Source organism: Mangifera indica, chromosome 15, assembly GCF_011075055.1.
Source record: "Mangifera indica cultivar Alphonso chromosome 15, CATAS_Mindica_2.1, whole genome shotgun sequence".
NCBI classification, from domain to species: domain Eukaryota; kingdom Viridiplantae; phylum Streptophyta; class Magnoliopsida; order Sapindales; family Anacardiaceae; genus Mangifera; species Mangifera indica.
Window position 1 is genome coordinate 311,299 of NC_058151.1, and position 13,220 is coordinate 324,518.

General features: G+C 33.5%; 2 protein-coding genes across 2 annotated transcripts; one reads left to right on the forward strand and one right to left on the reverse strand.

Annotated features, from left to right (window-relative positions):
- Positions 1–4,405: 4,405 nt before the first annotated feature.
- LOC123197616 lies at positions 4,406–6,633 on the forward strand. The gene is made up of 3 exons (XM_044611942.1): positions 4,406–4,869; positions 4,956–5,303; positions 5,947–6,633. Exons 1-3 carry the CDS (start codon positions 4,525–4,527, stop codon positions 6,439–6,441), a joined length of 1,188 nt encoding a protein of 395 aa, XP_044467877.1. The 5' UTR covers positions 4,406–4,524; the 3' UTR covers positions 6,442–6,633.
- Positions 6,634–11,116: 4,483 nt separating this feature from the next.
- On the reverse strand, positions 11,117–13,220 carry LOC123197850 (myb family transcription factor IPN2-like). Its single transcript, XM_044612302.1, has 6 exons — positions 12,919–13,220; positions 12,760–12,836; positions 12,535–12,592; positions 12,321–12,387; positions 12,044–12,086; positions 11,117–11,933 (listed from the first exon to the last, which is right to left on the reverse strand). Exons 1-6 carry the CDS (start codon positions 13,085–13,087, stop codon positions 11,331–11,333), a joined length of 1,017 nt encoding a protein of 338 aa, XP_044468237.1. The 5' UTR covers positions 13,088–13,220; the 3' UTR covers positions 11,117–11,330.

The window sequence follows — 13,220 nt, forward strand, 5'->3', positions numbered from 1 at the left end:
ACCAGGCTCTATGCTGATACGATTGTCGTGTAAAAAGGGCCATCCCAAGTCCATGTGCTACTGGGAAGATTACAGATGTTGGAATTTGATTTGCATGTAGAACTTTTCGTGCACTGCCATGTTGGCTCTGCATCCGTGTAGACGCTAAGAAATGTTGATAAAAGAAGGATTTGCATTAACTGGCTCCTGTCCACCCAAAATCATCCAAGCATGTTTCAACCACCTCAGTCAGCCGAGTTGTTTTCGGAAAGACTGGGGGCGGAAGATTCACTAGAAAACAAGAATAATAATTTGAATGCAGAAAAATTAACGAAAAGAGAAAATTCATTTGCTAGATGGTCTTTAATGTGGCAACGTCAACTGAGACATCAATTTTGATTCAAATTCAAACTAAAAATTCTTCAATCCAAATTAAGTAAAAAGACAGACAATCAAATTCGATTCAGTTCAGACTGTATGTAACTCTAATAAATTGGATCATGTACTTTAAGAAAGAGACAAAATTTCATTGTTCAGTGTGCGGGGAGGTTTCCTCGGAAATTAATTATGTAATGATTGTATAAGAATCTGTGTCCTTGATGCATCAAAAGGATAAATATATGGTAAATTTTAAAAAGAAGATCTAGGGCAACCAAAAGTCTTGATCGATCCAGTTTAACTTTGTTACTTTCTTGGTTTTTACCAAATTAATTTAATGGATTTATATGCCTTTGACCACTACTTTTGCTGCATCAACTTTGAAGTAATCTTCTTTTCGAGAGAAAGACAATTTTATACCACATCGAAATAATGCAATTTGTGACACAAGGTGTAGTGTCACATTTATATATAAATAGAACGTCTTGAAGGGAAGTTTATTTTTCAGTTGACTTCATTTTCATTTGTCCTAATTTAAAAGTAAAGGTAAATTCAAATCAAATTAAATTTGAATAAAATTCATCTTAAGTTCTACTAGAATTTACCATGATTAGCTTGAGATCGAGTTCAAATCATTCAAATTATAAGAGGAAAAAAAAATCCTAAGAGAAGAAGATAAATTAAAAAGAATAATAAAAATATTTGATGAGACGAGTTTCAGTGCAACTATGTTGACATTACAAAGGGGTTCAAGCTAGGGATGCAAACTGAGTCGAGTAACTATTAACTTGATTGATGTCTAGTCAAGCTCAAATTTGTTGTTTTAGCTTGCTAAACTCGCGAATTCAAAGCTCGACTAAAAAAAATATCAATAAATCTCTAAAATCTTTTTTCCTAACTTTTAATATCAGAGTAATTAATAAATATATAAGTTTTAAGTTTTAAATAATTGTTAAAAATTCAAGAGTTAAAAAATAATTTTTTGAGATGAGTTCAACTCTATAAATCTTATCTTTAGCTTAAGCTAAGAAACTTGGTAGCTTGAGCTCCACCCCTATGCTAACAAACCAATATTCTATTTGGTTCGAATCGATTTGATCACACTCAATGTTCAAGCCAAATCAAGTTCAAATTGAAATTTTTTCAATTTAAATTTGGCTTATTCGAATTGAACAATGATTCAAGCTCAACCAGCTTATATCAAATACACCCTCGATTAATAAGAATATTAAAAGAGAGTAGTAGGTCAATCTTATTAGCTCTATCAATCATATAACATAGAGCTAATAGCAAAAGCATAAGCCTCTGACATGTACTAAAATAATACTTCATATATGTTAGCATATACATAATAACTTTTTATTTGAAAATAATGTTATATGTATTTATAATGAGTATTATAATATGTTATTATGTAATTAAATATTATTTAATTATATAATAATATTTAATTATTAATACTTAAATTGATATTTAGTATAAATATATATAATTTTAGGGCCATCATTTGCGTGGTAACATCATCCAAAAATTAATTACCAAAAAACAAAAATCACCCAAAAATAGACGATATGGTGGTGGTGGAGCCTCCAAAACGATGGTGTAGCGTATTTGTTTTCCAAACAAAAGTAACATAAGACCACACCTCAACCTTCACCAATTAAAGCAGAACAGCAGGCTAGCTTCAAAGATCACCCAGACTGTACATTACAGTACAATACAATACCATCACTTCTCTAAACAAAAAATATATATATATATTTATTTATTTTAAGAATATAAATAATATATATTATTAAATAATTTTAAATTTAAAATAAAATAATATTATTATATATAAATATATATGTATTTATATATTCAAGCGAGAACACGTTATCCATTCTCTAAATCCTGTCCTATCCTGTCCGACCCTCCACCAAATCACCTGCCGGGCCTCCAACATCTTTGCCACTTTCCCATTTGACCCAACTGCCGGCTCACCTCCTAATGGGTCCCGACTCCCACTCCCTCTCTCTCTTCATTAAAATGAAGTCCACGTGGAGAGTAACATTTGATTAATTGATTAAGGCCAAACGACTATTTCCCACCCAAGGTTGAAAAATCCCCCCTTTAACTTTGGAAACACCAAACACCCACCCATGGCCGGTTAGATTTAACCAAATCCTAAAGGTGGTAGGGGTAAAATCATCATTTTTGCTATAATATTAAAAATAAACTAAAATAGAATCTAATTTTGCCCCCCTAAACTTTAAAAACTGAAATTTTCCCCCCGCCTAAGTTTTAAAAAATTACAATTTCACCCTAAAATCTCCGGCGACCTCTCCGGCTCCGTTGCCGACGGCTACTCCCTCCCGAAGCAACCTCTCCTTCCGGCGATCTCTTTCCTCCCATTTGGAGGTCTGATCGGCACCCGGAGATGTCGTGGGAGACGAAGAACTTCGTCAGGAAGACGAAGTTTTTCGTCTTCCCAGACGCCGTCGTCTTCGTCTGGAAAGACGATCGTCTTCCTAGAAGAAGACCTCTGGAAAGACGAAGAACTTCGTCTTCCCGACGAAGTTCTTCGTCTCCCACGATGTCTCCGGACGTCGATCGGACCTCCAAATGGGAGGAAAGAGATCGTCGGAAGGAGAGGTTGCTTCAGGAGGGAGCGGCCGTCGGAAACAGAGCCGAAGAGGTCGCCGGAGATTTCAAAACCAAACCCTAGGGTGAAACTGCAATTTTTTAAAACTTAGGCAGGGGTAAATTTTCAGTTTTTAAAGTTTAGGGGGCCAAAAGGAGATAAAATTTTCAGGCGTTAGGGTTTGGTTAAATCTAACCGGCCATGAGTGGGTATTTGGTGTTTCTATAGTTAAAGGGGGGACTTTTGAGAATACATCAAACCTTGGGTGGGAAATAGTCGTTTGGCCATTGATTAATTACTAGCTTATTAGATCATGATTTGCCTAATAAATTAGCCTTAATAATTTTTTTTAATCCTTTGTTATATTCAAGACAGAAACAAAATGGGTCGGTCCATTTGCATTGGGAAATGTTTTACTTGGGGCGAGATAAGAACCAAGGTCAAACTATCATACTAGGATTAACTAGTACTTAGGATTCCCAAGTTAATAAATGATTTAATAATGTACCATTTAATTTTAATTACAAGTGACCATGCATAGACTTAGATGCAGCCTCACTTATAGAATATTACCCAACAAAATATTGTTATATATATTAACCTTAATTAGACCATAAATTACATTTCACTAGTAATTACACTTATCATATACTTAATTGTATCATTAAGATAAACTTTATCTTATCCAAAAGGTCAATCTTTGAATCATAATATAGTATTTCATATTGTCGTAAAAGTTTATTGTTGATGCATTTCATTATTGAAATTAAAATAAAATTACATTCTTTAACGATCAATACATACAAATGTATAAATATTTATATATTATCATTTAATGAAGTATTATTTTATTTTTAATTTAAAATTATTCAATAATATGATGATATGTTAACATTTATATTTATATTTATTTTCATTTTTAATGTATGAAATATTATTATATAGGATAATTAACTCTCTTTACATTAATATTATTATTAATGAATGAATCATTATTATATAATATGATAAATTTTATAATATGGTACTATATTTATTAATAATTTATATAAATAATAAATATTATTTTATTTTTAATTTAAAATTATTTAATTAAATATTATATTATTTATATATTTTTTGGTATTCATTGATATTGTATGAAGTATTATTATGTATGAAATAATCAGGGTTTAAGTTGGGAGGTGTGTAATACTATCTTATTATTAAAAAAAAATTATCATAATTAAGAAATGTTAATGGTAAGATAAGAAAGATGATAAACAAAGATAATGCAAATGGAGAGTGAGAATAGAATTAAAAACATAACGACAAGAGAGAGGAGTCTAAAAAAGTAAAAGAAGAATAAATAAAGCAATGGACAGCCCACCATGCGAGACTCTATTATATATTACCATTCTCTGCCGTTGGACAGATAAGCTGTCCCTTTTGTCTTCTCGATCTCTCTTTCTCTTCTAAGTTAGCCAAGCTCTTACTCTCTTCTTTGCCCCTTCTTCATACTCACATATATTCCACCTTCTCTTCTCTCATTCCATTCATTAATCATGGGTTCTAGAGCTCGGAGGAAGCAGCACCAGCAGCAGCAGCAGCAAAGATGGTGCACAGTACAAACTTTAACGCCATTGTGGGAAGGTCCCGACCCTGAAATGCAAGAAGAAGCAAATAAGAAAGAAAGCTCTTGGGAAGTCATTCGAGAATGGTTTCGCATGCAGAAAGGCATTTCATCAGCCAACAATAACAATAATCTTTCGATGTCACTATGTAGTACTAATATTCCTCCTAAACGCCAAGATTTAAGGCTTTTGCTTGGTGTTTTGGGCTGTCCTTTAGCCCCTATTCCTATTGTGAATCACCCAACTCATCACATTCATATCAAGGACATCCCCATTGTAAGTTTGCAGTTCTATAATTAGTTAATTATAACTTGCTAGCTTCTGTTTTCGTTATCCTGACTTTGTTTGGTACCCTTTTACAGGAAACTTCGAGTGCACATTACATCATACAACAATATTTGGCAGCAACGGGATGCTTAAAGCTACAAAAGTGTGCCAAAAACATGTATGCAACAGGAACAGTGAAAATGATTTGTTGTGAAACAGAGATTTCTTCAGGAAAGAATGTGAAATGCTTGGGAACAAGAAGTGGGGAAAGTGGGTGCTTCGTTCTTTGGAAAATGTCACCAGGCATGTGGTCTCTTGAGCTGGTCGCCGGAGCCAACAAAGTCATCGCCGGTAGCGACGCTAAAACTGTCTGGCGACACACCTCTTGGCTTGGAACTCATGCAGCCAAGGGCCCCCAACGCCCCCTACGTCGCATAATCCAGGTACCATCAAAAAACTAAAACCTTAATCATACAATAAAGAGCTCAAACATTGATTAAAGTACATAGAGAACTATATTTATTTATGTAATAATGGGAGAATGAGAAGGAGATAGAGTCGAAAACTTTAAGCAAGTAAAGGCATAATTTGTGTTATCTCAATAAAGAAGCAAAGGGCAACCCAAATATTCAAATAACTTTAGTGCGAAACAAAGATAGAAATCAGATAGATGAACAAATTCACAATCCGAATCCCAAGAACTTGCTGACAATGAAAGAGAAATTGTCCCATGCTTTACCCAGCACAAATATATTTCTATTTTCAACAAATGCAACTGATTGCTCACTGAAGTAGGGTTTCATTCCACGTGATTTTCTTTCTGATGTCATCTGTGATCACATTCATACAATCTTACGAATCTTCTTGGGATTGGAGCTTATCCTTTGATTGCTTTTTCTTTTTTTCTATTTTGTTTTTTCACTTTAGTGTTGAGTTTATTGCATTATTGCCCTCACTTTTCTTGGCTTTCATGTTTCACATCTTTAAAGTAAAATATCTCGGCGGACTTGATCCCCATCTTTCATCTTTTGTTAATTTGAAGTTTCCCATTTCTTTATTGTCTTCATAATCAATTGGTTCGATCAGGGGCTGGATCCAAAGACCACAGCCAGCTTATTTGCAAAAGCACAATGCTTAGGAGAGAAACGAATAGGAGATGATGAATGCTTCGTATTGAAAGTGGCAGCCGATCGTGAAGCCGTGGTAGAAAGAAGTGAGGGTCCAGCCGAGGTGATTAGGCACGTACTATACGGCTATTTTTGCCAAAGGAGTGGCCTATTAATATACCTCGAGGACTCGCACCTCACTAGGGTTTCTACCCCGGATAAAAATGGGGATATTATTTATTGGGAGACTACCATTGGTAGTAGTATAGGTGACTATCGAGACATAGACGGCGTACTAATTGCCCATCAAGGGCGGTCGATCGCCACAGTATTCCGGTTCGGAGAGTTGTCGATGCAACATAGTAGAACAAGAATGGAAGAAATTTGGCGAATTGATGATGTTGTATTCAATGTGCCAGGGCTTTCTATGGATCATTTCATACCGCCGGCTGATCTCCTTGATAATGAAAATTGAAATTTCTTGGTTATTAATATTAATTAACTTTCTTTTGGGTTTTTGGGATTCTAATTTCAAAAATATTGGAGGGTTTATGGTGTATTAATATTTTGCTAGTGTAACATGTAGTTGGTTTACAGTCATTATAAGAGAATGGCATTCGGGCTTGGTTCAAAATAATGGATTTATCGATCTATTTACTTGTTCTTACTAAATTTCTAATGAGAAAAGAAATTGTAGATTTATGTAACCATGTTTTCTTTTAATGTTTGAGTTGCAAATTGAAACACTTACTAAACTTTATAATCTTTGAAAATTGATAAACTTTATGATATCGGGTCATATTAAAATAAGGCCTTACCAGTGTCACTGCATTGAATCTGCCTCATCGGGCAATTCTTTTATTGTCTGATAATTATTTTTTTTACCAATCTTTTTTTTTTTTTTTAAACTATTCTACTTACTTCTTCTCTGGCATATTAAACAGATAACTCAAATAAGCTAAAATCAATCTCAAACTAATAGTTTTGGATTTGAGTCGCATTCAAGCAAACCTTAATTAAGCTCAACTTAACTCAAATAAACCCTTAATAGAAATGAAGGAACACAAAGCCCTATTTTATGAGAACAATCTTATTAATTTGTTAATTATACCACCAAATCTTCTATATGTCATCATATTACCTCAGTTCTCTTCGCAATTCAATGCTTTTTGTGAACACGTTTAATAGATATGACCTTCTTGCCAATAGTCTTCTACTATAAAATCTATCATTTATATGTTATATTTTAAGATCATTTAATTACTATGCAATCAATTTTGCGTATAAACCTTTTACATGTCCATCACCATGACTAAAATTACTAGCCCCACAAAGTCTTTGGATTCTAACATCAAAATTTTCTTAAAAAATATTACAAAAAGGAGGTAGTGTTGTATTCAATCTGGGCTGAACATAAATAATATCTAGCTTGAGATTGGCACAAATCAAAAGAGGTAGTTTGAGATCAACAAACTGATACTTAAATTTTGTTTAAGCTTGAAAATTTGAATAAGTTTAAACTCAGTTTAATTTATGAAAACAAGTCTAATTATTGATCCGAATTTAAATCATTCAGTCCAAATTTAAATTCAAGCTCATATTAGCTTGAATCAAATCCAACCCTAAAATAATTGTTTGTCCCCTGGATACTGCTTTCGAATTCTTGGGCCAGTAATCAAGCGGCGATCCCTAATGATAAGGCCTATCAAGAATGGGCTAAAGCTGGAACTTGTCAGCCTGCTTATATAACTGACTTATATAATGTCACATTTACCTGACAATATTTTAGTATTGTTACTATGATAAATGATAATAATTACAGAATTTCCCTTTTTGTAATACCTAATTTTTGCTCAAAGAACATTAATTAAGTATCAAGATTGAAACAGTAAACTAAGCATGTGATGGATTCAAGTTGAACCAACCTCAAACAAAGGATAACTCAAATTTAATTGAATTCAAGACAATCAATTCGAAATTAAGCTTAACTTGCTTAAAGTGGCTGTTTAGCATCATTAGAGAAGAAAAATAATCATTAGAAGAAAAATTATTGAGAAAAATAATCATCAAAGAGGAAGAAGAAAAAGAAATGTCAATGAGACATCGATCTTCAACCAAACTAGACGAGTTAAATCTTGTGCGTGAATTAGATCCATTTAAGTTGAACATTAATCCAAATTCAAACCAACTCAAATCGTATCCACACCTAATAAAGCATGTATACAAGGAATGATTAACGGAGAAATCGAATGAAAAACAAGATAATGTAGGTAGATAGATAGAGCTTTGTTTGTCAATCGATCATTTCATGCATGCATCTTTTGTTTTTTGTCATTGTTCTTTGAAAAAAGAGAGAGCTAGGCAACAAAACTAAAAAATAAAATAAATGGCATGCATGTTACAGTAACAATCTAATCTGACTAATATTTTTCTAATTAGAGAAGGGAGTACGAGAGGAAGAGAAAGAAGTGGGGATCATATGTAGACAAAAGAGGCTTCTTCAGTGTATTTCGCTAGATTATAAAAATGTATCATATACAAGAGAAGAAAACCCAAGGCTAGGCCTAAATCCGAATTAAACCATCACAGCGTGGGTCAGTGTCCAACTGGTACAAGTAAAATTTAGGTAAAAAATTTTAATTCAATTCAAACTTTTTCTCTAATAACATCATTCATTTTATTGATGATACTATATAATTAACTAATAATGACTCTTTAACAATATTTTTAAATTTAAATTTAATTTTACAATTATAAATTTGAATTTATCTCAAATATTCTCATAATTCAAATATGACCATATAAAGCTACCGCAATATGAATATATACATGCATAATGCAGAATTAAGAGCTTATTATAAATTATATAATGGAATCAGAAAGATATAATGAAGATATAATTCAGAATCATATGTAACGATGAAAATGGATATGCATCTAGTTTTTAAAGGTAAGAGGGTTCATAGCTTAGGGATATAAAGATAGAAGCTTCCTCGATATGTGCACTTGTGGGAGTGCGTTGTATTAATATTCTTCAACCGCTTTAGGCTTTATTGGCTTTTCTTCTTTCTTTCTTTCCTTCGGGGTCTCTCTTTGTGAGAGTGTGTGTGTCCGCTTGTTTGTGGAGAGAGATGGAGCTTTCTTGACAACTTGCAGTCATCAAATTTTCTCTGGAACCAATAAAGATAGTGGCAGGCACCCTCATATTTTCTCCGCCCTCATTTTTCTCCACCAGAAAGAAATATTAAACCTCTGTCACTGCAATATGGACTAATCTTATACGTAGTGTAATATAATTTAATTAATTTACATTGCTAAGAAACTTAATTATTTACTACATTGTAGTAAAATGTTCATCATCATACTGGAGAGTTTTTATACCTGATGTTTTCTTTTTTTTTTTTTTTTACGAGAAATCTTGGTAACAGAGCTCAACTTCTGATCTGTGATAGTCTTATTACTAAACCGGTAAATCTTAGTAAGACTATCTTCTCAATAACTTTAGTCAAAATCACTCCTTTTAATACAAATATGTTAATGCACTCATTCATATTTGCAAGAGTATAGTTCAAATACTTATACTACCATACACAAAGGGAGCCGGGGGGTGGGTGTGTGGTGTGGGGGGGCGGCGGCGGCGCGCAGTTATTGGTAACGATGAATTAATTGATGTTGAAATTAAAGATATATTATATTAATATTTGGGTAGTAAGGTAGCAATGAATTCTTTACTTTATTGAAAATAATGAATAATGGTTATAATTAGTGAAACTATGAATGAAAAGACGCAGATTTCCCGGCAAAGTACGAAAACAGTGATACAATACTCAAAGAATATTGAGAAGAATAACAAAGAGAGCATGAAAGAGGGAAACTCTGTGTCAGTTTTCTATAAGAAAAATCTTCTTTTTCCATGGTTGAGTGTTTCAGAATTAACCCTTTAATTTTGCTTTCTAATAATTAATTACGTCAATGCAAGTGTTCCCCAAAACCCTAAATCTTTAGCCTAGGTGGAGATTTATTGTGAGGTTTATTTATTTTTAACTTCGTAGTTTGAATTTTCCCAGTAGTTTTGTCTCTGGAATGACTGGAATATAACTAATCGAAGCAACTAACCAAAAAGTTAAAGCATTTAAAAAGGTTATTCCATAAGCAAGAGAAATATGAAAGATATGGAGACCCATGTATTGACCATACACAAGATAGCTAGTCATATTCTTGTAGCAATAATACTTCATGCATTAACATATTAATCCTAGCGAGTTGATTTGACATTATTTTGATTAAATAATTTTAAATTAAAAATAATATTAACAATTAAATTATTTTATCATATAATGAAACACTAATAGTTAATACACATTAATATCCATCCATTAATACATGTTTCTACCATCATCAGCTCCACAAACAAAAAGCTCAGATTAGCTGCATGCTTTTCTCATCTTTCTTTAATTTTCAATTCTTCGATTTCTTTCTATTTTTGAATTCCTTTCCAATGTTTTTGTTGTCATAGGTTTATATTTAGTCTAGGCAATCATTAGAAGGTCTTCAAGTGCCCCTTTTAGAGAAGAATGCATCTACGTATACATATGCATGTTTCATGTGTGTATATATATATTTATGAAGAACTTTGCTGGAGTACCTTCCCAATGAAATTTATTAGTACATCTTTTATAGGTTATTCTCTCCAGCCAATATTAGTCTAAACGCAACTCATTCATGTGTAGGCCTAGAGTTTATATGAATTCTTGTCTTTTAACAAAATCACTTGCAACTAGAGGTGGATTCAAGTTGAACAATCTCCAGCTTAAATTCATGTTTGGTTCAAATAAATCAAACTTAATTTAAAATCCTAACTCCATAACTTACCTCAAGTTTAAGGATTTGCCAATAATTTATTTTTTCTCGGTATTATATATACCGGCTTAAACTATACGTTCTAAATTCATTTGAGATCATTCTTGTTTAAATTTTAACTCAACTTGAATACACTTGTACTTGTTATTAAAAGACAATTTTACAAATTTTTATGAATTAGTAGCATTAGAATGCATAATTTACTATGAGTAGATTTTAAATTCTTATACATAATTCCATTTAGAATGCATTTCTTTTGACAAGAAAAAGGAAAGAATAAAACATATATCTGTGTAAATATTTATTAAGTCACTAATAATGTAGATGTGGGATTTGTTTGCCATGTCATGCCTGGCATATATCAGAGGGGATCCAGGAAACCCTAATTTAAATTGCTAAATCTTCAAGATGTACCAGACCCTAATTAAGTCAGGACTTAAGTTAAGACTCATCCATATGGTGAATTTCTTCCGTGGGACATGGCACCATTATTCATCATAGGATTCATCCTTTCAGTCGAAATTGGGTTCTTGATGATGGCCTTTCAAGCTTAGCTATTGTTGGTGCTTCAAATTTCTTCTGATCAATACTAATGGTATCTCCTGAAAGCACCGGTTTTGTTTCATACATATTGGAGATCGAATTGAGATCGGTAGAAGGAGGTGCAATTTGAATCTGATCACCGACCTTGAAAGGATCATCTTGAGGTCCAAGAAAAGTTGGTGCTGGTCCCAAATCTTGCAACCTCTGATCATCAGACCAAATCAAAGGACTCTTGCCGCTGCCACAATAAGGGCTAGGCCTCTTCTTTCCAAGACAAAGGCCATCATCATTTGCCATGAACCCATCAAGCGATGGCCTCTCCATGTTGTGTTGGAGATCAAGCTGTTCACCGCCATAAATGTTAAGGTCTTGAAATGGTGGAAAATTGACAGGAAGACAAAACTCTTTCATTGTTCCTACGTCAGGAGTTCCATGATTTGGCATTCCTTTATGACTTCCTGGGGCATTAATGATTTCACCTGCTAGGGTTTGACAAGCTTTCTCCAAAATCGATTGCATGTATTTTCCCTGAGCCTCAATTCGTAATTGAAGGTGTCTCTGCACCTGTCCATATAAAATTTAATTTGTTCTTCAATTAAGGACTCAAGATGAAGACAAGAGAGTGTGTTTGTGTGTGTGTGTGTGTGTGTGTGTGTATATATAAATTCTATTACCTCTAGTTGTTCTTGAAGTCTTCTGTGAACCTCCATTTGCATCCTAATGGCATCAAACCATGTGTGAGTTACTGCAACACACATATGCCACAAGAAGAATCCGAAACCCCAACCCCACAAGAGAAGGGCAAGAATGGAAATCAAAACTTAGGTGATTCATGTTGTTATTATGGAAAATACTTTATTTATTATTATCATTTTTTGTAGCTGTTACTTCTTTTAGCTGGTTATATATAAAAAGAGACTGAGAATTTGAGGTTACTTAATTAGCACATACTCATTCATACTGCGGCTTATCACGGCAGATGAAGATGCAGTGTTTCTTTGAAGATCTAATGCTGAAGCTGCCATTAAAACGGGCAACAGAAGAAAGAGGTTAATGATTATTTAAAGGGGAAAAGTAGAAGAGATATTGAAAGTAATAGCTGAATTTTAGCTGTTAGAAAACCCTAGAAAGCAAAGTGGACTGCCTGCCTCTCTTAGACTCTTACCGTCCTTTATGGAGTGATCATTGAAGTCCTTGTGAGGTTGCTTTCCAAGCCTGAATTTCTAAAGCAATAGAGAAGAAAACAATAATCAAAAGAAAGAAAAGAAAAAGAAGAGAAAAATTAAATCAAGCCAAGTATACCGGTTATCGAAAACATCACAAAAGTGCATGGTTTTACAAAAGCAAATTAAAGACCGAAAGAAGCAAATCTTGTGTGTTGAATTCAAACCTGAAGATGGCTCTTTAGGTGGTAAAGTGTAAGCCCCTTCACACCCATAACTCTCATGATAGTTTTTGGAGTGGCCTCTGCAAAATTCAGGAGAATTGAAACAAAAAGGATGTATAATTAAGAAGAAGAGAACAATGATTAATATATAAAACTAATTACTGTCAGGGCCTCCAAGTTGAGCAACAGCATCAACAAAGCGTTCATGGAGCTCAACAGTCCAACGGAGACGAGGCTTGGGGTCAGTGGTGAGGACAAGGCCAGAGTCACCTTGAACACACATGTGCCTATCATGAGAATTCATAATAGAGGGCTTCTTGTGTTGGAACATTCTCTCTTTCTCTTTCTCTATTTCTCTCTCTGAGAAGACCAAGAGATTCAAGAACAAATGCGATGCAAATAGGGAAGAATTGGGTGCGTTCTTGAAGGAGAGGGAAAGAAGATGACCGCTTATGGCTTATGGC